Source organism: Ovis canadensis, chromosome 25, assembly GCF_042477335.2.
Source record: "Ovis canadensis isolate MfBH-ARS-UI-01 breed Bighorn chromosome 25, ARS-UI_OviCan_v2, whole genome shotgun sequence".
Classification (NCBI taxonomy): Eukaryota; Metazoa; Chordata; class Mammalia; order Artiodactyla; family Bovidae; genus Ovis; species Ovis canadensis.
The window spans coordinates 20973198-20999080 of NC_091269.1; the positions used below are offsets into that span (position 1 = coordinate 20973198).

Genomic DNA, 25883 nt, shown 5'->3' on the forward strand with positions numbered 1-25883 from the left:
GACAGCAGCTTCTCCACCAGGCAGGCTGTAAATAAATTTCAAATGAGCCTGGCATCACCCTGAAGGAATTCTAACTTCACACTGTTGGGGTAGTTTACCAAAATGGCTTCAGAGTAGACTAACTTTACACAGCACATTAAAAAAAAAAAAAGACATTTATTCAGCGTCATGATCAGACTATTACATTTAGCCATCAACAGCATGGGTGCAAAAAAAAAAAAAAAACTACATTAAAACCCTTTGTTAGAATGCTTTACACTTTCCACAGAACAGAAACTAAAATAACCTGTTATACAATTAGTCACAAGTACAGTCCTCGAGTTTTTTGCCCATCCACATGAGTATTGTCTAAAACATGTCTTCTTTGTAGCAGCTAGGCCCTGCCACCACTGTGCTTGGCTGAGTTCACAAATCTGTTGTAACCTGTAGCTTCCCTGTCACTTCTCTGGCTCTCCTCTCCTGCTAAGCTTTGTTTCCTGGCAGTAATTAGAACCTTCTGCCACTGCCATAGCTACTGCTGCTGCCGGAGCCACCACAGCCACCTTGGTTTCGTGGTTTGGCAAAGTATTGGCCTCCACCACCATAGGGGCCAGAACTTCTTCCTCCAAAGTTTCTTCCTTTCATGGGTCCAAAATTTGAAGACTGATTGTTGTAATTGCCAAAATCATTGTAGCTTCCGCCACCTCCAAAATTGCTTCCGTCATTACCAAATCCATTATATCCATCCCCACTGGCAACATATCTGCCACCACCACGGCTGCCACCAAAGCCACCTAGACCACTGAAGATTCCTCCATGACCAAAGTTGTCGTTCCCACCAAAACCACCTCCACGACCGCCACCAAAGTTTCCAGAACCACTTCGACCTCTCTGGCTGGATGAAGCACTAGCCATCTCTTGCTTAGACAGGGCTTTTCTCACGTCACAGTTGTGGCCATTCACAGTTCGGTATTTCTGAATGGCAGTCTTGTCTACGGAGTCATGGTCATCAAAGGTTACAAAAGCAAAGCCTCTCTTTTTGCCACTGCCTCGGTCAGTCATGATTTCAATTACTTCAATTTTCCCATACTGTTAAAAATAATCTCTCAGGTGATGTTCTTCAGTGTCTTCTTTAATGCCACCAACAAAAATCTTTTTCACAGTTAAGTGGGCACCAGGTCTTTGAGAATCTTCTCTTGAGACGGCCCTCTTTGGTTCCACAACTCTTCGTCCACCTTGTGTGGCCTTGCATTCATGAGCGCATCCACCTCCTCCACCACGGTGTATGTGACAAACCCGAAGCCTCTGGAGCGCTTGGTGTTTGGATCCCTCATTACCACACAGTCTGTGAGCATTCTCCATTGCTCAAAATGGCTCCTCAGACTCTCATCGGTTGTTTCAAAGCTCAATCCTCTGATGAAGAGCTTCTGCAGCTATTCGGGCTCTTTGGGAGACTCTGATTTAGACATGATGGCAGTGGAGGCGAGGAAGACTTCAACGATGCTTTCTCGGCAGCGTCCATGGGCAGAAAGGAGTAACCTCACAAACGTATCTCTGAATGTTGAGTTTTAAGCTAACTTTTTCACTCTCTTCTTTCCCTTTCATCAAGAGGCTCCTTAGTTCTTCTTCACTTTCTGCCATAAGGGTGGTATCATCTGCATACATGAGGTTATTGATATTTCTCCTGGCAATCTTGATTCCAGCTTGTGCTTCTTCCAGCCCAGCATTTCTCATGATGTCCTGTGAGTACTAATGTTACTCACTTTACTAAATACATGAACAAGATGATTCAGGCTATGGATTCTCCTGAAGCCTCAGTCACCTCACTTTGGGAAATGTTAACTAGCCCTCCATGGTAGAAAAGTATCTTAATCATAATAATTCTGACTATTCTGTTTTTACTGTTTGCTCTCTGCATCTGTAACTATGTAACTGAATTTGTTTCTAACAGTGTGAAAGCTTTTAAGTTACAAATGGTTGTCCAGGCTACTAGAGTGCCACAGCCCCCTTCAGCTATTATTTGGGGCCCCTGGATTGGAGACCCTCAATGTGAGGGTTAAGAGAATACACTGCCTCAACAATTTAGGGATAGCACCCCATCACAGCAGGAAGTAGTTATGGAATGAAAATGACACCCCTTTCCCTTGGCAACATAATGTTCATAACAGAAAAGGGGGGAATGAGAGAGTCAATTTTTAGGCAGGTTGCTACGAAATCCAGGGTCCCTGAGGAGGGGAGAGGGGTCTGGAATTCTCAAGGAAGAGGAAAGGACAAACGTCCTTTTTTTTTTCCTTCTTTACATTCCTTAGTCTTAGTCACATAAAACTTTTTTTCCTTTAAGCCCTGAACTGATGGTTAAGCAACAACACAACTCAGCTTAAACTGTGTACTAAAGATTATATAACAACATATATGTAACTGCTTGAGGACAGTTTCTCCTTCCTGAAAACCTTCTGACTAATCCTGTTTGTTATTTTAAAATGTAAATTGTGACAGTGGGTCTGGTAAAATTTTTACAACCTTGAGACATTCTTTTGATTTATTGTAATAACTAATTTAAAAAGTATATAGCTCCCTTGCTGAAGACTAGTGAGGGGGCACTCTCCAACCCCTTCTGATGTCTATATTAAAGCTTTCTCTGCCCCTCTTCACTGTAATAAAACTCCGCTACACACACATACAAAAGTAACTGAAGTTTTACACTGTTGAAATTTGCCATTTGGTATTAGAATACATTCTTAAATGAATATGGTTATGTTTATCTTATTTTTCTTAAATAAATTATGGTTATGAATATATATATACATCATATTAATGTACATTTTTCACTTTATTTTTTTGCTAATGACATTACTTGCTGCTTATTTTATACTTATTTTAGACTAGGGAAATGATGTTAGACAGAAAGCAAATTCGAGTGATTTTCCTATTGAATAAATAATGGGCTATAAATCAGTACAGACAACTTATAACATCAACAACTCATTTGGCCCAGGAACTGCTAATACAGTTCAATGGTGGTTCAAGAAGCATTGCAAAGGAGATAAGAGCCTTGAAGATGAAAAGTATAGTGGCCAGCCATTATAAGTTGACCAGGACCACTTGAGAGCATCATCAAAGCTGATTTCCAACTACATGAGAAGTTGCTGAAAAACTGAACGTCAACCATTCTACCGTTGTGCCGCATTTGAAGCAAAACGGAAAGGTGAAAAAGCTTGATAAGTGGGTGCCTCGTGTTGTCATTCAGTTGCTCAGTTGTGTCCGACTCTCTGCAACCTCATGGACTTGCAGCATGCCAGGTTTCTCTGACCTTTACCATCTCCTGGAGCTCAAACTCAAGTCCATCAAGTCAGTGATGTCATTGAGTGCCTCATGAGCTGACCACAAACCAAAAAAATGTCATTCTGAAGTGTCATTTTCTCTTATTCTACACAACAAAAATGAACTATTTCTTGAACAGATTGTGACATGTGATGAAAAGTGGATTTTATATGACAACTGGCAAATACCAGCTGAGTGGCTGGACCAAGAAGAATTTTCAAAGCACTTCCGAAAGTCAAACGTGCACCAAAAAAGGGTCATGGTCACTGTTTGGTGGTCTGCTACCAGTCTGATCCACTACGGCTTTCTGAATCCCAGCAAAATCATTACATCTGAGAAGTATGCTCAGCAAATTGATGAGCTGCACTGAAAACTGCAAGGCCTGCAGCCAGCATTAATCAACAGAAAGGACCCAATTCTTCTGTAGGGCAATGCCCGACTGCACATCACACAACCAATGCTTCAAAAGTTGAACAAATTGGGCTATGAAGTTTTGCCTCGTCGGCCATATTCACCTGATCTCTTGCCAACTGATTACCGCTTCAAGCATCTCAACAACTTTTTGCAGGGAAAACACTTCCACAATGAGCAGGAAGCAGAAAATGCTCTCCAACAGTTCACTGAATCCTGAAGCACAGAGTTTTACACTACAGGGATAAGCAAACATTTCTCGCTGGAAAATGTGTTGATTATAATGGTTCCTATTTTGATTAACAAAGATGTGTTTGAGCCTAGTTATAACGATTTAAAATTCATGGTCCCAAACTACAACTACATTTGCACCAATCTAATACTTCCTGGCATCTGCCTTTGCATCCTGTTCCATAACAATGGCCCCCAATGCTTCAGCTTGGGAAACTCTCCTCACCATCAAAGCAGTTTAGTAAAAATTTAAATTGTGGTTGAGCTACTCGGCTAGTGACAGGGCATGCCAAGCTTGTGCTATTTATGAGTTACTCCACACATATTTTAAGCCAACCAAATAGAATCCATATACATAAAGTGGTAAGCTGGAAAGCCAAGTAAATCTTTTCACAATTTATAAACCGTATTTTGTTAACAGGTAAATTGGCATTCCACTGGAAAATTTAATCTGCTTTAAATCTACTCTCAGGCTCAGAACAGCTCAAGGGACATTTGAATATAGATTTAACTCCTTTATTCACCTTGGGCAGTATCTTTCAGCACAATGTGATGGAGTATGGATAGGGATATTTGTCTAGAGCAAAGTAGAGTCGAGTATTAAAACACTGACACAAAAACCATTTTAAAAATGGTAAAAGCCATCCTAATCCCAAATCTAGAGAATATTTTATAAGCCTGGTTAAAGATGTAAATTAAAACAGCACCAGTAAAGAAATGACAAAAGGTCACCATATCACTGCTTCCATGGGTCTGGATAACCAACAATATATAAGTAGCCAAGAGGAATTTGAAACTATCTTTGATGGATACTAGAAAAGATAACACGGGTAGAGAAGCCTAGGGGTTACATTCTAGTCATCCAAGGAATTGAAAAAAGAGGGACCACTTGTCCACCCTAAAAAGTTATACATAATAAAGCTGCTTTAGTGATTCCTTCAGCATCTCATGGCCTGTTAGAACCAGAGGAGGAAGAGGACACACCCCATCACCCACTCTTTGCCTTACGCGCATCTGAGACAAATGCTCATGTAGCCTCTTGAACAGCTCTGAGCTTTCGTTTAATCACTACATATGGCAATCCAGTCTACTCTTTGACATCTCCAATCATAAGATCATTTTAGAAACAACAATCTAAAGAAGCTTTCCTGTAACTCCTACACTGGTTTTAGCTGATACATTAGAAGTCTTGGGTTTACTTCCTCTTCTCTGTGTTAGCTCAGCAAACATCTGAGACTCACCCTCAGAGATTTTCCTCTCCTGTGGACCATCCTCCCCACGTACTGTCAGGTGAAGGACCTAAGCTACTCCATTTTGTAAGGTTCCGGGAAAAGAGCCTTTGGAAATCCCGACCTCACCCCACCACCTGTGAATCAATCAGAACCCTTGGCCAGCCTGGGAAATTCGAGTCAAGCCCAGGAAAGGAGAACCAATCAGAACTCAACATCTAACCCTTCACCAGAAGGTGACCACTCAGACCTGGAGACTCCCGTTTTTTGAATTTTTCGCGCGATAATACCCTATATAAGCAATATAACCCAGAGCTCAGGGCTCCTCCCTATAGCTGCTGCGTCGGTATCAGTGGGAGCCCCAGCTCGTGCTTGGTAATAAAACTCTTGCTTTTGCATCGGATATCGGCTCCCTGGTGGCCATTGGGAGATTTTGAGACTTGGGCATAACATCAGGGACTGAGACACAGCCCGCACCTGGATCTCAGGGGTGTTCACCAGTCCTTTTTCGGACGTGGCATGGAGCAGTCAATCAGGTACAGAGCATGGTGGGACTAGCATTTCTTATGAATCAAAAGTGAAGTATTTACTAATGCAGACTAAACATGTCACATGAGAATTAGGCTCTTTTTATAGATAGAGAAATAACAGATAAGTCAAATTACCCATAACCCTTTCAGAAACAATCATGGCAGAAAGTGTGGTAGCACTCACAGGAAACATACTAATCTCAATACATACAGAAAATCTAAGTATGAAATAATTTTCCACTTCAGCCCAAATTTGAATATTCAAAAGCTGAAATTTTATTTCTCACTTGGTGATGTTTTAGTCACTAAGTTGCATCTGACTCTTGTGACCCCCTGGACTGTAGCTCACCAGGCTCCTTTGTCCATGGGATTTCCCAGGCAAGAATACTGGAGTGGGTTGCCATTTTCTTCTCCAGGGGGTCTTCCCAACCAAGGGATAGAACTCTCATTTCCGACACTGCAGACTGTCTCCTGCATTGCAGGTGGATTCTTTACCTGCTGAGCCAGAGGGGAAGCCCATTTTTCACTTACCATGTTGTATATCTTTCATATCTAAGTGAAGGCTAGACATCAATATTCCAACTGCTTGAGACCTTTTGTTGCTTAGTAGCTTGACAACCTGCTCAAGAAAGAAAGGAAAAGGAAGAAATGTTACTTGAACTCAGTGATATGCTTAATATCATGTGATTTTTATCCTAAATGAGAAACAAATAACTTAGAATTGTTGAAGTATCAGAACTAACGTGAAAGAGCTCTTGAATTTTGCATTTACTGTCTTCAAAATTCCCATCTTCACCCTGCTCTTCATTATCCCTACCACTGTTTTTCTCATCAGCCTTTTAAGGGCCTGATTTACCAACACTGAAATTTCTAACCACCTAGAAAATTAGATTGGTCTCTGTAAAATAACACTTATACATCTGATCAGTTGCAGTCTGAGATTTTAAAAGTGTTCTTTGATTTTAAATGCAGAACCTGGAAACACTGGCTAACAGTAAAAGGAAAAATAAAAGTACTCAAAGAGTCTATTAGATCAGGTTAGTTTGACCACAAAATAGAATACGTGCAGTTTTTTTTATGCAGTTTAATGTAGTTATTTATTTATTTATTTATTTATTTTGAGAAAGCTCACTATTTTACTGGCCATTGCTCTCATTCTGCATTTGGCCCACATTTTGTGAGGAACTTTCCAACTAATTAACAGTGATACAATCATCAAATCCAATGGGTTGTGCTAGCTCAATCTCAGATCTTTCCAGAGTCCAGAAGAATTAGCCCACAGAAATCTGATAAGTTTCCTAACACAGATTGGGCATGTTTAAATTATGTTTTCCAGACAATAATACGCCACTGACAATTCCTACTTATGACACTATTACGCCAGATACCAATCACGTGTAGGGCAGCGACTTTTATTTACTCTCAGGATTCCATGATAAATTTGCTTGGAAGAACACTACAGTAAAAGAAAAATGTTTATGGTCAAATTCCAGAAGTGATAGCTGCCCTAAATTGATCAATTAGGAAACTAGTAAAATAATCCTGGCCAACTGTCACACAAATTACAGCATAATACTCTTAACAGGAATAATAGCATTCTTGGTTCCTATCACGGATATGGGTAGAGAATAAAACAAACCCTTTCAGAAGTTGTTCACTCGCTAAGTCATGTCCAGCTCTTTGCGACCCCATGGACTGCAGCAGAACAGGTTTCCCTGTCCTTCATTATCTCCTGGAGTTTGCTCAAGCTCATGTCCATTGAATCAATGATGCCATCCAATCATCTCATCCTCTGTTGCTTCCTTCTCCTCATACCTCCAATCTTTCCCAGAATCAGGGTCATTTCTAATGACTCAGCTTTTCCCATCAGGTGGCCAAAGTATTGGAGCTCCAGCTTCAGCATCAGGCATCAGTTCTTTCAGTGAATATTCAGGGTTGATTTCCTTTAGAATCGACTGGTTTGATCTCCTTGCTGTCCAAGGGACTCTCAAGAGTCTTCTCCAGCACCACAATTAAAAAGCATCAAATTCTTCAGCACTCAGCCTTCTTTATGGTCCAGCTCTCACATCCATACATGACTACTAGAAAAACCATTGCTTTGACTATACACAGACCTTTGTCAGCAAAGTTATATCTCTCTTTTTTAACATGCTGTCAAGGTTTGTCATAGCTTTTCTTCCAAGCAGCAAGTGACTTTCAATTTCATAGCTGCAGTCACGATCTGCAGTGATTATGGAGCCCAAGAAAATAAAATCTGCCACTGTTTCCATGGTTTCCTCTTCTTTTTGCCATGAAGTGATGGGACTGGATGCCATGGTCTTAGCATTTTGAATGTTGACTTTTAAGCCAGCTTTATCACTCTCCTCTTTCACCTTCATCAAGAGGTTCTTTAGTTCCTTTTCATTTTCTGACATTAGGGCAGTATCATTTGTATATTTGAGGTTGTTGATATCTCTCCCAGCAATCTTGATTCCAGCTTGTGCTTCATCCAGCCAGGTATTTTGCATGATGTACACTGCATAGAAGTTAAATAAACAGGGTTACAATATACAGCCTTGGCGTACTCCTTTCCCAACTTTGAACCAGTCTGTTGTTTCATGTCCAGTTCAAACTGTTGCTTCTTGATCTGCATACAAGTTTCTCAGGAGGCAGGTAAAGTGGTATGGTGTTCCCATCACTTTAAGAATTTTCCACAATTTGTTGTGATCCACACAGTCAAAAGCTTTAGTGTAGTCAATGAAGCAGAAGTTTTTCTGGAATTCTCTTGTTTTTTTCCTGTGATCCAACAGATGTTGGCAAGTTAACTTCTAGTTCCTCTGCCTTTTCTAAATTAAGCTTGAACATTTGGAAGTTTTCAGTTCATGTACTATTTTAGCCTAGCTTGAAGGATTTTGAGCATTCCCTTGTTAGCATGTGAGGTGAGTGCAACTGTATGGTAGTTTGAACATTCTTTGGCCTTGCCCTTCTTTGAGATTGGAACAAAAACTGACCTTTTCAGGTCCTGTGGCTACTGCAGTCTTCCAAGTTTGCTGGCTCATTGAGTGCAACACTATAGTAGCTTCATCTTTTAAGATTTGAAATAGCTCAGCTGGAATTCTGTCACCTCCATTAGCTTTGTTCACAGTAATGCCTCCTATGACCCCCCTCGGCTTCATACTTCGGGATGTCTGGCTTTAGGTAAGTAACCACACCATCATGGTTATCCAGGTCATTAAGGCCTTTTATGCACAGTACTTCAGTATATTCTTGCCACCTCTTCTTAACCACAAAAACTCCACAGTTATTTCTGCAAGCTTCCTGAGGAAAGGGACATTAATACCTCACGAGAGGCAGCACTTCATAACAGAAAAGCCATGGAAATTGATTCTCAGTTTGCTCTTTAAATATTTTATTCAACTTAGAACTTGAATTTAAATCCATTCACCTAAACTATTTTTAAATCAATAACCATATCCTGTTAAGAGATGAAAAAATAGAAACTTAATATCAGAAAAGCAGAAGGCACGTATTCTGTTCTAAAAATGTTTCTAACTTCAAATAAATATAATCTGAATCCCATCTGTGCTACTCTGACAAAACTGCTTTTCCTACGATTTTCTATCATCCCTGATTCCTAAATACACAGAAATGGCTGCATCCATATGTCATTTGACCTTCCTGCAGAGCTGACATGTTGATTACACCCTTACAAAAACTTTGGTTAAAAGCAATTTCTAAGCCTCAACTAAAATTGGCCTCGGGAAGGCCAGCAAAGGGAGCTCTCATGCCTACCAATTACCCTGAACAAGAAGGGAGGGTCCCCCTAGCTTCAAGAGGTGTGTGTGTGTGTGTTAACTCACTCAGTCGTGTCTGACTCAATGCAGTCCCATGGATCAGGCCACCAGGATCCTGTCTAAGGGATTCTCTGACCAAGAATACTAGAGTGGGTTCTTATTCCCTTCTCCATGGGATCTTCCTGACCTGAGGACCACACCCTGGTCTTCTGCATTGCAGGCAGATTCTTTACCATCTGAGCCACCAGGGAAGCCCATCTCCGAAGGGAAGGGGCCTCTACTTCCCTGGTATTAGGAAGGGAGATGTTCTTCCTGCTGGGTAACAAGCTCAGCCAATGGAAAACTCTGTAGCACAGCCAATGAGAAAGCTGAACTCTCACTTTCCTCCAGTGAATTTTCATAGAGAACAGCCTTGCCCACTCCTCTTTTTCTCTGTACAAGCTCCTCCCCTTTGTCCTCAGTATTTCCCTGTAGTCCAAAGCTTGTATTTATTTCCCCAATTACAAGTCTTCTAACAATTTCCAAATAAACTTTTGCTGGTGAGACAACTGGCTATTTTATTTTTAAAGTTGTCACTCTCTACTGCAGGGTTCCTGCTAGTCCTAAGGCCTTTTTAAAGTGAACTATTCTGATTTCACATTGAATATTGGCGTATCCCAGAGTTCTATTCTCAGCTCCATATTCTTTTCAATATATGATGTATATTTTCTCCTCCAACATATATGCCTGCACTTACATAACTGTATTCTTTTAACAGCCATCTTCACCTCAGCTGTGTCCTATAGATATTTTCCTAACAAACATCTCCACTTTGATTACCCACACACATTTTCATTTGACATGTCTAATATCAAACTTATCAATCCCACCCCTAAAACTTATCATCAATCCCAATCTCCAAACCTACTCAGTTTCTCCTCTTTTATTCCATATGTTGAGATCATGCACCACCGCTTTCAATCCACCATCAAAGTCAGAAATCCAGAAATCATTCTAGAGCCACCTCCCCTCCTACCCCTGCATGTTCTGGTCTAACAACTCCTGTCAGTTTTAACTTTGATACAGCTTTGAAAGCCATCCCTTCCTCTTTCAACTCTAATATCAGCATTTACTTCCATATTATAACTTGCATAGATTGAGGCAAGAGATTCCTAATTGGTCTGCCCAAATCTAGTCCAGTAGTTCTTAAGGTATATTCCCTGCAACAGTAGGCATCATAATCACATGAGAATTTATTAAAAATGCAAAATCTCTATAAAAAACCTGCTTGTCAGAGATCTGGGCAGAGAAGGAATCAATCAGCATTAAAAAAGGATAAAAATTGTTTAAAGAATTACATGAATTATTTTCTTCAGCCTGTTAAAAAATGGCTACTGCACCATATCTATACTCTCAGCTTCCAGACTTCTGATTTTGTAAGAAAAAATAAAGCAATTAAAAACAAAAAAAGCCTTTCAGGTGATTTTCAAATAAATAATGAGTCTCATCTCTTCCTATTCATTCTCCAAACCAATATCCAATTGCCAGCTCTAAAAGTGTCAATATTCCCATGCCACGCTCTTGTCTTTTAAACCTAAGAGGCTCATAAATAAGGGAAGGTTACATAACCTCTTCATAGACTGTTTCACAGCTCATACTTCGAACTTGCTTCTCCTTGTATAATTCAAATGAACTAGATTAAAAGCTATATGTTACATTTAAATGCAAAAAATTATAGATAGGAAGAATAATTATCAATCACCTTCCAAAAAGCATACATATGGGAGAGAACAGATGTCTAAAAGGATCAATTCCACAATTCCCTAGAGTTATTTGACCTAATATAAAAAAAGCACCATCATCATTTATCTCTCTCTCTCCTCCTCTCTTTTAACACACTAAATAACAAAAATTTGAAGCTATCAAACTACAATATTTTTAGAATCCAGTAACTACACAGACAATGGAGACGAAGGACCTGACTCTTACAAAATGATCTCAGAACTCTTAGATGAAATGCAGAAAATACAGATTTAGCAAATTTGAATATTCTAGAATGAAATCTACAGATTCAATGCAATCCATGTCAAAATACTACTGGCATTTTTCACAGAACTAGAACAAATAAACCTAAATTTGCATGGAAACACAAAAGACTCCAAGTAGCCAAAACAAACTTTAGAAAGAACAAAGGTGGAGGTATCACATTCCTTGATTTCAAACTGTACTATAGCTACCTTAATCAAAACAGGATGATGCTGGCACAAAAAACAGACACATAGATCCACAAAACAGCACAGAAACTATAAAAATAAACCTGAGCTTATACGGTCAAATTTACCTACAACAAAGGAGGCAAAAATATATAATGAGAAAAGACGATTTCTTCAATAAATGGTGTTGGAAAAACTGGACAGTTCAGTTCAGTCGCTCAGTCATGCCCTACTCTTTGCAACCCCACGAATCGCAGCACGCCAGGCCTCCCTGTCCATCACCAACTCCCGGAGTTCGCTCAGATTCACCTCCATCGAGTCAGTGATGCCATCCAGCCATCTCATCCTCTGTTGTCCCCTTCTCCTCCTGCCCCCAATCCCTCCCAGCATCAGAGTCTTTTCCAATGAGTCAACTCTTCGCATGAGGTGGCCAAAGTACTGGAGTTTCAGCTTTAGCATCATTCCTTCCAAAGAAATCCCAGGGCTGATATCCTTCAGAATGGACTGGCTGGATCTCCTTGCAGTCCAAGGGACTCTTTAAAAACTGGACAGTTTTATGCAAAATAATCAAAGCAGACTACTTTCTCACACCAAATGTATAAAGACTTAAGCATAACGTTGGAAGCCATAAAAGTACTAGAAGAAAACACAAGCAATAGGCTCTTTGAATCTCCTTCAGTGCAGGAGAACCGGGTTCAATCCCTAAGTCAGGAAGATCTCCTGGAGAAGAAAGTGGCAACCCACTCCAGTATTCTTGCCTGGAGAATCCCATGGACAGAGGAGCCTGGTGAGCTGTCCACGGGGTCGCAGAGTTGGACACGACTGAGCAACTTACACACTATGCTCTTTGACATCAGTCTTAGCGATATTTTTTTGGATACGTCTCCTCAGGTAAGGAAAACAAAAGCAATGAATGGGACTACATCAAACTAAAAAATTCTCGCACAGTGAAGGAAACTAAAGTGAAAGTGAAAGTTGCTCAGTTGTGTCCGACTCTTTGTGACCCCATGGACTGTATAGTCCATGGAATTCTCCAGGCCAGAATACTGGAATGGGTTGCCATTTCCTTCTCCAGGGGATCTTCCCAACCCAGGGATCAAACCCAGGTCTCCTGCATTGCAGGTGGCTCTATCAGCTGAGCCACCAGGGAAGCCAGAAGGAAACTAAGAACAACAAAAAAGGCTGCCTAACTGAATGGATGAAGACATTTCCAAATGATGTATCTGATAAGGAGTTAATATTCAAACTATCCAAAGAACTCACAAAACTCAACATCAAAAAACCTCAAATAACCTGATTAAAACATTGATTGGCAGAGAACTAGAATAGACAGTTTCCAAAGAAGACATACACATGGACCACAGACACATGAAAAGATGCTCAACATCACTAATCATTATGGAAATACAAATCAAAACCAGAATGAGATAACATCTCATACCTGTAAGAATGACTATAAAGTCTGCTACAGTTATGGTGTTATTATCAATTTCTCCCTTTATGTTTGTTAATATTTTCTTCATGTATTTACATGGACCGTGTATTTACATGCACATTGGGTGTATATACACTTACAATCGTTATATCTTCTTCCACTGATCCCTTGATCATTACTTAATGTCGTTTTTTGTATACTGTTACAGTATCTTTTAAAAAGTCTATTTTGTCTAATATGAGCACTGGCACCCCAGATTTCTTTTCATTTCCATTTATACAGAATACCTTTTACTCCTTTCACTTTCAGTCTGTGTGTGACTTTAGATCTGAAGTGGGTCTCTTGTAGGTATCACATATATGGGTCTGGTTTGTGTATCCATTCAGCCAATCTACATCTTTTGATAGGAACATTTAATCCTTGCACATTTAAAGTAATTATTGATATGAACTTATTGCCATTTTTTTAACTGTTTTTGAATTATTTTCATAGTTCTTTTCTTTTGTTCACTTGTGAGTTGATGACTATCTTTAGACTTAGGTACCTTTAGATACCGATTAGATATTTTTCTCTATTTTTGTGTGTATCTATTATAGATTTTTGGTTTGTAGTAACCAAGAGGCTTATATACAATAAAATTTTCTCTCTCTATATATATATGTATGTATGTGTCTGTGTGCTTATTTACTATTTTTATTGAATTATAGTTGATGTACAATATTACATAAGCTACAGGTGTACAATATAGTGATTTACAAATTTTAAAGGTGATGTTCCATTTGCAGTTATTGTAAAATATTGGCTATATTTCCCATGCTATACAATATATCCTTACAGTTTATTTTATACTTATAATTCATATCTCTTACTCCCCTACTCCTTTATTGATCCTCTCCCTCTCTTCCCTCCTGGTAATCATTAATATGCTCTCTATATCTGTGAACCTCCATCTTTTTTGTTGTTATTATATTCACTAGCTTGCTATAATTTTTAGATTTCACACATAAGTGATTTCATATTTGTCTTTCTCTGACTTACTTCACTTAGCATAGTGCCCTCTAAGTCTATAATGTTGCTGCAAATGGCAAAAGTTCATTCTTTCATAGCCGAGTAATGTGTGTGTGACGGATTGGGGGCAGGAGGAGAGGGGGACGACAGAGAATGAGATGGCTGGATGGCATCACTGACTCAATGCACATGAGTTTGGGTGAACTCCCAGAGTTGGTGATGGACAGGGAGGCCTAGTGTGCTGTGATTCATGGGGTCACAAAGAGTCGGACACAACTGAGCAACTGAACTGAACTGAATGCATGCGTGTGTGTGTGTATAGTGAAGTGAAAGTGAAGTCGCTCAGTCATGTCCGACTCTTTGCGACCCGTGGACTGTAGCCCACCAAGCTCCTCCGTCCATAGGATTCCCCAGGCAAGAATACTGGAGTGGGTTGCCATTTCCTTCCATTTATCTGTTGATGAACACTTAGGTTGCTTCCATATCCTGACTATGATAAACAATGCTGCTATGAACACTGGAGTGCATAAATCTCTTTAAATTAATGTATTTGGTTTTTTGGAGATATGTAACAGGAGTGTAATTGCTCAATTATATGATAGTTCTTTTTGTAGTTTTTTGAGAAACCTCCATACTGTTTTCCACAATGGCTACACCAATTTACATGCCCACCAATAGTGTACAGGGTTCCCTTTGGTTCACATTATCATCAACAACATTTGCTATTTGTGCTCTTTTTAATGACAGCCATTCTGACCAGTGTCAGATGATACCTCATTATGCTTCTGATTTCCATTTCTTTGATAATTAGCCATGTTGAACATTTTTAATATGCCTGTTGGCCACCTTACATCTTATTTGGAAAAGCATCTATTGCTATCTTCCGCCTGTTTTCAATCACTTAAAAAGAAAGACATCCGTTTTTGGCTGCATTGGGCCTTCATTGCTGCATGCAGGCTTCTCTGGTTGCAGTGAGCAGGGGCTACTCTCCAGTCGCAGTGCATAGCCTTCTCTTTGCAGTGGCCTCTCTTGCTGTGGAGCATGGACTCTAGGGCACATAGGCTTAGTTGCACTGTGGCATGTCGGATCTTTCCTGACCAGGGATCAAACCTGTGTCCCCTGCACTGTAAGATGGATTCTTAACTACTAGACCATCAGGGAAGCCCTCTTTGCTTTTTTAGATGTTGAGCTCTATGAGCTGTTTATAGATGTTGGATATCAATCCCTTATTGGTTATATTATTTCTAAATATTTTCTCCCATTCAGTAAGTTATCTTTTTGTTTTATTGATGGTTTCTTTTGCTGTGCGAAAGGTTTTAAGTTTAATTAGGTCCCATTTATGTTTCCTTACATTTCCTTTGCTTTAGCAGACAGATCCACCAGTACACTTTGAAAGAGTGTACTACCCATGTTTTCCTCCAGTTTAATAGTATCCAATCTTTTTATTTATTATTATTATTATTTTACTTTACAATATTGTATTGGTTTTGCCATACATCAACATGAATCTGCCACGGGTACACATGTTCCCCATCCTGAACCCCCCTCCCACTTCCCTCCCCATACCATCCCTCTGGGTCATCCCAGTGCATCAGCCCCAAGCATCCTGTATCATGCATCAAAGCTGAACTGGCAATTTGTTTCTTATATGATATTATACCTGTTTCAATGCCATTCTCCCAAATCATCCCACCCTCTCCCTTTCCCACAGAGTCCAAAAGACTGTTTTATACATCTGTGTCTCTTTTGCTGTCTCGCATACAGGGTTATCGTTACCATCTTCTAAATTCCATATATATGTGTTAGTATACTATATTGGTGTTTTTCTTTCTGGCTTACTTCACTCTGTATAATAGGCTCCAGTTTCATCCACCTCATTAGAACTGATTCCACTGTATTCTTTTTAATGGCTGAGTAATAATCCAGCTGTGTATATGTACCACAGCTTTCTTATCCATTCGTCTGCTGATGGACATCTAGGTTGCTTCCATATGCAGGCTATTATAAACAGTGCTGCAATGAACATTGGGGTACACGTGTCTCTTTCAATTCTGGTTTCCTTGGTGTGTATGCCCAGCAGTGGGATTGCTGAGTCATAAGGCAGTTCTATTTCCAGTTTTTTAAGGAATCTCCACACTGTTCTCCATAGTGGCTGTATTAGTTTGCATTCCCACCAACAGTATAAGAGGCTTTCCTTTTCTCCACACCCTCTCCAGCATTTATTGTTTGTATACTTTTGGATCACAGCCATTCTGACTGGCATGAAATGGTACCTCGTTGTGGTTTTTATTTGCATTTCTCTGATAATGAGTGATGTTGAGCATCTTTTCATGTATTTGTTAGCCATCTGTATGTCTTCTTTGGAGAAACATCTGTTTAGTTCTTTGGCCCATTTTTTGATTGGGTCATTTATTTTTCTGGAATTGAGCTGCAGGAGTTGCTTGTATATTTTTGAGATTAGTTGTTTGTCAGTTGCTTCATTTGCTATTATTTTCTCCCATTCTGAAGGCTGTCTTTTCACCTTGCTTATAGTTTCCTTTGTTGTGCAGAAGCTTTTAAGTTTAATTAGGTCCCATTTGTTTATTTTTGCTTGTATTTCCAGTATTCTGGGAGGGGGGTCATAGAGGATCCTGCTGTGATGTATGTCAGAGAGTGTTTTGCCTACATTCTCCTCTAGGAGTTTTATAGTTTCTGGTCTTACATTTAGATCTTTAATTCATTTTATTTTTTTGTATGGTGTTAGAAAATGTTCTAGTTTCATTCTTTTACAAGTGGTTGACCAGTTTTCCCAGTACCACTTGTTAAAGAGATTGTCTTTATTCCATTGTATATTCTTGCCTCCTTTGTCAAAGATAAGGTGTCCATAGGTGTGTGGATTTGTCTCTGGGCTTTCTATTTTGTTCCATTGATCTATATTTCTGTCTTTGTGCCAGTACCATACTGTCTTGATGACTGTGGCTTTGTAGTAGAGCCTGAAGTCAGGCAGGTTGATTCCTCTAGATCCATTCTTCTTTCTCAAGATTGCTGTGGCTATTCGAGGTTTTTTGTATTTTCATACAAGCTGTCAAATTATTTGTTCTAGCTCTGTGAAAAATACCATTGGTAGTTTGATAGTGATTGCATTGAATCTATAGATTGCTTTGGGTATTATCCTCATTTTCACTATATTGATTCTTCCAAGTATCCAGTTTCATATGTAGGTCTTCAATCCATTTTGAGTTTATTTCTGTGTATGGTGTTAGGGAATATTCTAACTTTATTCTTTTACATGTAGTTGTCCAGTTTTCCCAGCACCACTTATTATAGAGGCTATCTTTTCACCACTGTATATTTTTGCCTCCTTTGTCACAGATTAGGTGACCATAGGTACATGGGTTTATCGCTGGGTTTTCTATCCTTTTCAAGTTATTTACATGTCTCTTTATATGTTGTTACCATACTGTTTTGATTACTGTAGCTTTTCAGTTGTAAGTGATTATTTTAAATTTCTGATCTCTTAAATTCAAACCATTTTTATCAATCCTGCATTTTTACTCCCTGCCCCCAAGTTTACTGTTTTTGACATCTTATTTTACATGCTCTGTAACTACTTATCATGGGTATAGATGGTTTTACTACTTTTGTCTTTCAGTCTTTCTACTAGCTCTCTATGTGGTTGCTCTATTATTTTTAATGTGCATTTGCCTTTATCAGTGAGAGATTTCCTTTTGGAATTTCACATTTTTAGTTGTGGCCTTTTCTTTCTAGGTTCAGTTCAGTTCAGTTCAGTTCAGTCACTCAGTTGTGTCCGACTCTTTGCGACCCCATGAATCGCAGCACACCAGGCCTCCCTGTCCATCACCATCTCCCGGAGTTCACTCAGACTCACGTCCATTGAGTCCGTAATGCCATCCAGCCGTCTCATCCTGGGTCGTCTCCTTCTCCTCCTGCCCCCAATCCCTCCCAGCATCAGAGTCTTTTCCAATGAGTCAACTCTTCGCATGAGGTGGCCAAAGTACTGGAGCTTCAGCTTTAGCATAGAAAAGTCCTTTTAGCATTTCCTATAAAGCCATTTGGCAGTGCTAAACTGTTTGAGCTTTTGCTTATCTGTAAAACTCTTTATATCTCCTTCAAATCTGAAGGATAGCCTTCTCCTGATAAGGTATTCTTATTGTAGGTTTTTTCTTTACAACACTTTAAATATATCATGCTACTCTCTTCTGGCCTGCAGTTCTGCTTCAAAGTCAGGTGACAGCCTTATGGGAGTCCTCTAGTATAAACTAGTTGCTTTTGCCTTGCAGATTTTAATCCTCTCTTTATTTCAAATTTTGACATTTCAATCACAAAGTGTAGACACCTTTGGGTTGATCTTGTTTGGGACTCTCTGTGTTTCCTGGATCTGGATGTCAGCTTCCTTCCCCAGGTTAGGGAATTTTTCAGCTATTACGTTTCCAAATAAGTTCTCTGCCCATTTATTTCTCTCTCCTCCTCCAGGGGTTCCTGTAATGTGACTATCAGGATGCCTGATGTTGTTACAGAAGTCTCTTAAACACTCATTTTAAAAGCTTTTTATTTTTTCTCTTTTGAGTATTTTCCACCATTTTGTCTTCCAGTTTGCTTATCCCTTCCTCTGTATCATCTAATCCACCATGGATTACTACCAGTGTATTTTTAAATATTTGTGTATTTATTTGGCTGAGCTGGGTCTCAGATATGGCATGTGGAATCTTTTAGTTGCAACATGTAGAATCTCTCTCTCTCTTTTTTTTTTTTCCTTGCAGCATGTGAACTCTTAGCTGTAGCATATGGGATCCAGCTCCTGAAAAAAGTGAAAGTGCTAGTCACTCAGTCATGTCTAACTCTTGGTGACCCCATGGGCTATAGTCCACCACGTTCCTCTATCCATGGAACTCTCCAGGCAAGAATATTGGAATGGGTAGCCATTCCCTTCTCCAGAGGATCTTCCCACCCCAGGGATTGAACCCAGGTCTCCTACATAGCAGACACATTCTTTACTGTCTGAGCCACCGGGGAAGCCCTGACCAGGGACCAAGCCTGGGCCCTCTGCATTGGGAGCAAGGAACCTTAGCTCCTGAGCCACCAGGGAAGTCCCAAGAATAGTTTTAATTGCAATTATGGTATTCTTCAGCTCTTTGGATCTATTAGAATCATCTAACTTTTTACTGGGTTCATGCATTCTTCTCCAGATTTCGTTGATGATCTTTGCCTTCATTATCTTGAACTGTTTATCAGAAAGGCTGCTGATCTCCACCTGACTTAGTTCTTCTGGGGTTGTGTCTTTTTGCTTTATTTGAAACACATTCCTCGCTCATCTCAGTTTTCCTAATTTTCTTTTAATTTACATATATTTATGGTTGGTTACATTTCCTGAAGTTGGAAAAGGGGCCTTATGCAGGAAATACACTAGGGGCCCAGCAGCACTCTCCTGTAAAGGCTCTGGGGTGCCCCCTTTGTGGTTCTGTGGGTCCTTCTGTTGTGGAGGGTTAACTATGGTGGGTTCACTGGTAGGTGCGGTTGTACCCTGGCCCATTTGGTTGCCAGACCCCATATAACATGGAGCTGCATCTGTTGTTGAGCAGGGCTAGGCCCTGGCACAGTTGGCTGCATGGCCCATCGAGTCCTGGTGCTGGCTCAGTAGTGGACAGGGAAAGGTACCAGGATGGGTGGATGGCTGTGGGTTTATGTTAGCCTGTGGCAGCTTGGTGGGAAGTCAAGTGGGGAGAGAGCATCTCAGGCCTGCTGATGGGTGAGGGTGGTTTCTGATGCAGCTGGCTGCAGGGTCCAGAGTTTCTTGTAGCTGGTATTAGCCCACTGGTGGGTGGGACCAAGGCCCAATGCATCTTGGGGCTGGTGCAGACCCTTTGGTGGACAGAGCCAAAAATCAGGCTCTCTGGCTGTGAGGCCCAATGGTTCTCGAGCTGGTATCAAGCCATCTGCTCTGTAGGGCTGGGGCCCACGGTGTCCAGGGCTATTGCTGGCCCACTGATGTATGTAGCTGTGTTCCAAGATCTCTGTCTGAAGGTTTCTGGGGGTCCTGTAGCTGCTGTCAGCCAACTGAGGAGTAGAGCTGGGTCTTGAGGTCTAGACTTCCAGACCCAGGCATTCCAGATCTTGAGTCAGCTCACTTATGGGAATGTCTGGGTCCTGATAGCTGGCTGCAGAATCCACTGGTGGGTGGGCTGCCTCATGCCCCTCTACTGGGCAGGGCCCGGTCCTGGGGCAACAAGGGGATTAGGGAGCCTAGGGAAGCCTGCCTGCTGGTGGTTGGCTCTTTGTCTGCCCAGTTAGGTGCCTGTCCTGGGGCATCCCAGGAGCGGTGCTGACCACTGGTTGAGGGGCCAAGTCACGGCACTAATAAGCTAGACGGAAGATTCCAAAAATGGCATCTACCTGCTCCAGTGTCCACGTAGAGAAAGAGCTCCCAAAAGGCTGTGCCATTGTCCTTGTCCCCAGGGTAAGTCCAAGCTGCCTCCACAACTAGTCAGAGGGTCAAGACTCTCCACAACTAGTCAGAGGGTCAGCCCCTGGTTCCTTTCAAACTACTGATTCTGCCCTTTGTCCCCAGGGTAAGTCCAAGCTGCCTCCACAACTAGTCAGAGGGTCAGCCCCCGGTTCCTTTCAAACTACTGATTCTGCCCTTTAAGGGAAAAGTCTCTGCTTCCCACAGCCCTTGGGCTTTCTCTAAATCAAGGCCCATTGGTGTTCAGAGTCAAACATTCTGGGGGCTCATCTGCCCCAGTGTAGGACCTGTGGGTGGGGAAGCCTGATGTGGAGCTCAGACCCCTCTCTCCTGGGAGAGAATCTCCACAATTATGGCTATTTTCCTGCTTGTGGTTCACCTACCCACTGGTGCTGGTCTTGATTAAACCTCATATTTGCCCTTCCTGCCCCTCCTGCAGCTCCTTTCTTATGTCTTTAGTTTTAGATGATCTTTTCTGCTGGTCCTCTGGTTGTCCTCAAAGACAGTTGATCTATAAACAATTTTAATTTTGAGGTCCTCATAGGAGGTCAGGTCTTCTTACTGCAACATTTCAGCCATTCCAAGTCTGGTCTTACCATTTTTCTTTTTTTTTTTTTTAATGTTATCTCTAAGAAATAATGGGTGCTTGATAAACTTACTGTGGTAATCATTTCTTGATGTATATCAATCAAATTATTTTGCAGTGCAATTGAAACTTATAGAGTGCTGTATGCCAATTACATCTTAATAAAACTAGGAGAAAAAACATTTGAAATCCACAAAATTAGAACATATACCAGGAAAGGGGATTATTTTAAATCAACTCAAATTCACATCAGATTCAGTTAATATTCTTAATGAAATTTTTATCTTAGACATCCTTTTCATGAAGGACTGTGTAAGAATTATGAACATGGAATCTGTAAAATAAAGGGTTATTTCTTAAACTTCAACTTGCATATAAATCACATGGAATCTTTTAAAAATGCACTGAAATCGAAACTGTGATAAAAAGTCTTCTGACAAACAAAAGCCTAGGGCCAGATGGCTTCATAGGCAAATTCTATCGATCATTTAGAAAAGAGCCAATGCCTATTCTTCACAAACTCTTCCAATAACTGCAGAGGCAGGAACACTCCCAAACTCATTCTAGAAGGCCACTATCACCCTGCTACCAATACCAGACAAACTTATTGCAAAAAAGGACAATTACAGGCCAATATTATTGATAAATATAGATGCAAAAGTCCTCAACAAAATAATAGCAAACAGAATCCCAGAAACAGAACAAGAAACAAAAGGAATCAAGATTGGAAAGGAAGAAGTAAAACTGGCACTGTTTGCATGTGACATGATGCTATAGATAGAAAATCCTAAAGATACCACCAGAAAATTACTAGAGCTAATCAATGAATTTAGTAATGTCACAGGATACAAAACTAATACACAGAAATCCCTTTTATTCCTATACACTAACAACAAAAAATCAGAAAAAGAAATTAAGGAAAGAATCCCATTCACCACTGCAACAACAGCAACAAAAATAAAATGCCTAGGAATAAACCTATCTAAGGAAACAAAAGACCTGTAGGCAGAAAACTGTAAGACATTAATGCTAGAAATCAAAGACAACACAAACAGGTGGAGAGATCTATCAACAGAATTGACATTGTGAAAATGACTATACTACCCAAAGCAATCTACAGATTCAACGCTATCCCTATCAAATTACTGATGCATTTTTCACAGAACCAGAACAAAAAATTTTATAATCTGTATGCAAACACAAAAGACCCCAAATAGTCAAAGAAATCTTAAGAAAGAAAAATGGAGTTGGAGGAATCAACCTTCCTGACTTCAGATTATACTACAAAGCTATAGTAATCAAGACAGTATGGTATTGTTACAAAAACTGAAATATAGATCAATGGAACAAGATAGAAAGCCCAGAGAAAAATCATGCACCTATGGGCATTTATCTTTGACAAAGGAGGTAAGAATATACAACAGAGAAAAAGCAGCCTCTTTAATAAGTGGTGCTGGGAAAACTGGACAGCTACTTTTAAAAGGGGCTTCCCTGGTGGCTCAGATGGTAAAGCATCCACCTGCAATGTGGGAGACCTGGGTTCAGTTCCTGGGTCGGGAAGATCCCCTAGAGAAGGGAATGGCTACCCACTCCAGAATTCTGCCCTGGGGAATTAAAAAAATGAGATCAGAACAGTTCCTAACACCATACACAAAAATAAACTCAAAATGGGTTAGATACCTAAATGTAAGGCCAGAAACTATAAAACTCTTAGAGGAAAACATAGAACACTCTTTGATATAAATTGCAGAAATATCCTCTTTGACCCATCTCCTGGAGTAATGGAAATAAAAACAAAAATCAACAAGGCATCACTGACTCGATGGACACGAGTTTGAGGGAATTCTGGGAATTGGTGATGGACAGTGAGGCCTGGCATGCTGCAATTCATGGGGTTGCAAAGAGTTGGACATGACTGAGCGACTGAACTGAACTGAACTGAAACTTAAAACTTTTCCCACAGCAAAGGAAACTATAAATGAGGTGAAAAGACAACCCTCAAAATGGAAGAAAATAATTGCAAACAAAGCAACTGACAAAAGATTAACCTCCAAAATATATAAGCAGCTCATACAGCTCAATATCAGAAAAACAAACAACCCAATCAAATACTGGGCAGATGATCCAGACAGACATTTCCCATTGACAACATAAGATGGCCAATAAACACATGAAAAGCTCAACCTTGCTCATTATTAGAGAAGTTAAAACTACAATGAGATATTATCTCACACCAGTCAGAATGGCCATCATCAAAAATTCTACAAACAATAAACGCTGGAGAGGATATGGAGAAAAGGGAACTGTCTTGCCCTGTTGGTGAGAATGTAAACTGATACAGTCACTATGGAGAACAGCATGGAGATTTCTTTAAAAACTAGGAATAAAGCTACCATGTATGCATGCTAAGTTGCTTCAGTCATGTCCAACTCTTTGCGACCCTATGGACTGTAGTCTGCCAGGATCCTCTGTCCATGGGATTCTCCAGGCGAGAATACTGGAGTGGAACCTTCCTGATCCAGGTATCAAACCCCAGTCTCTTGTGTCTCCTGCATTGGCAGGCAGGTTCTTCACCACTAGCACCACTTGGGAAGCCCTAAAACTACCATATGACTCAGCAATTCCACTACTGAGCATATACCTGAGAAAACCGTAATTCAAAAAGACATATGTACCCCCAATGTTAATTACAGCACTATTTACAACAGCCAGGACATGGACACAACCTAGAAGTCCACTGACAGATGAGTAGATAAGGAAGTTGTGGTGATGTGAAGTTGCTCAGTCGTGTCCAACTCTTTGCAACCCCATGGGCTGTAGCCTACCAGCGTCCTCCCATGGGATTTTCCAGGCAAGAGTACTGGAGTGGGTTGCCATTTCCTTCTCCAGAGGATCTTCCCTACCCAGGGATCAAACCTGGGTCTCCTGTATTGTAGGCAGACGCTTTACCATCTGAACCACCAGGGAATATGTATATGTGGTACATGTACAATGGTATATTCCTCAGCCATAAATAGGAACGATTTTGAGTTAGTTGAACAGAGGTAGACAAACCTAGAGCCTATTGTACAGAGTGAAGTAAGTCAGAAAGAGAAAAATAAACATTGCATATTAATGCATATATACGGAATCTAGAAAAATGGTACTGATGAACCTGTTTGCAGGGCAAGAATAGAGACACAGACATAGAGAACAGACTTGTGGACCCAGCAGGAAAAGAAGAGGTGGAATAAACTAAAAGAGTAGCAATGATATATATCTGGAGAAGGAAATGGCAACCCACTCCAGTATTCTTGCTTGCAGAATCCCACGGACAGAGGAGCCTGGCAGCCATGGTCCATAGGGTCATAGAGAGTCAAACACGACTGAAGCGACTAAGCATGTACTGACATATATACACTGAAAGTGAAGTCACTCAGTTGTGTTCGACTCTTTGCGACCCCATGGACTGTAGCCTATCAGGCTCCTCCATTCATGGGATTTTCCAGGCAAGAGTGCTGGAGTGGACTGCCATTTCCTTCTCCAGGGGACCTTCCGACTCAAGAATCGAACCCGGGTCTCCCACATTGCAGGCAGATGCTTTACCGTGGGAGCCATCACGGAAGCCCACCATATATAAAACAGATAGCTAGCAGAAGCAGCTGTATAGCACAGGGAACTCCACTCGGTGCTCTGCAATGACCTACAGGGGTAGGATGGGTGGGGGTGTGTGAAGTGGGGGATGGGAGGGAGGTTCAAGAGGGAGGGGACATATGTATACTTACAGCTGATTCACACTGTTGCATGGCAGAAACTAATACAACATTGTAAAGCAATTATCCTCCAAACAAAAATAAAGTTAAAAAAAAAAAGCCTCCTACCAATTCGTTCTCTATTAGACAGTGTAAGCCTAACAGGTCAGAATTAAACACAGAGGGACCACATAAAACAGATGCCAGAATACAGACTCTCTGAGTTTGGGAAGATTCTACTTTCCACTGTATACAGGACTCCAGAGAATGAAAGACAACAACATCCGGGCCTTTTAGACAGGATTTGAACTTTCCTAGATTTAAGGGACTAGATCTGATAGTGCCTGATGAACTATGGATGGAGGTTTGCGACATTGTACAGGAGAAGACCATTTCCACGGAAAAGAAATGCAAAAAAGCAAAATGGCTATCTGGGGAGGCCTTACAAATAGCTGTGAAAAGAAGAGAAGCAAAAAGCAAAGGAGAAAAGGAAAGATATAAGCATCTAAATGCAGAGTTCCAAAGAATAGCAAGGAGAGATAAGAAAGCCTTCTTCAGTGATCAATGCAAAGAAATAGAGGAAAACAACAGAATGGGAAAGACTAGAGATCTCTTCAAGAAAATTAGAGATACCAAGGGAACATTTCATACAAAGATGGGCTCGATAAAGAACAGAAATGATATGGACCTAACAGAAGCAGAAGATATTAAGAGGTGGCAAGAATACACAGAAGAACTGTACAAAAAAGATATTCATGACCAAGATAATCACTTAGAGCCAGACATCCTAGAATGTGAAGTCAAGTCGGCCTTAGAAAGCACCAGTATGAACAAAGCTAGTGGAGGTGATGGAATTCCTGTTGAGCTGATTCAAATCCTGAAAGATGATGCTGTGAAAGTGCTGCACTCAGTATGGCAGCAAATCTGGAAAACTCAGCAGTGGCCACAGGACTGGAAAAGGTCAGTTTTCATTCCAGTCCCAAAGAAAGGCAATGCT

At 40.6% G+C, this 25883-nt stretch overlaps 1 protein-coding gene and 1 pseudogene across 1 annotated transcript in view; both read right to left on the reverse strand.

The window, feature by feature from the left end:
* The window catches only part of FMN2 (formin 2), a 354330-nt gene that overhangs the window by 138645 nt on the left and 189802 nt on the right, over positions 1 to 25883 (reverse strand). Inside the window, exon 7 of the mRNA XM_070289497.1 lies at positions 6233 to 6320. Coding sequence (XP_070145598.1) covers positions 6233 to 6320 — 88 coding nt within the window. The remainder of the gene's footprint in view (positions 1 to 6232; positions 6321 to 25883) is intronic.
* On the reverse strand, positions 230 to 1463 carry LOC138430434 (heterogeneous nuclear ribonucleoprotein A1-like; annotated as a pseudogene).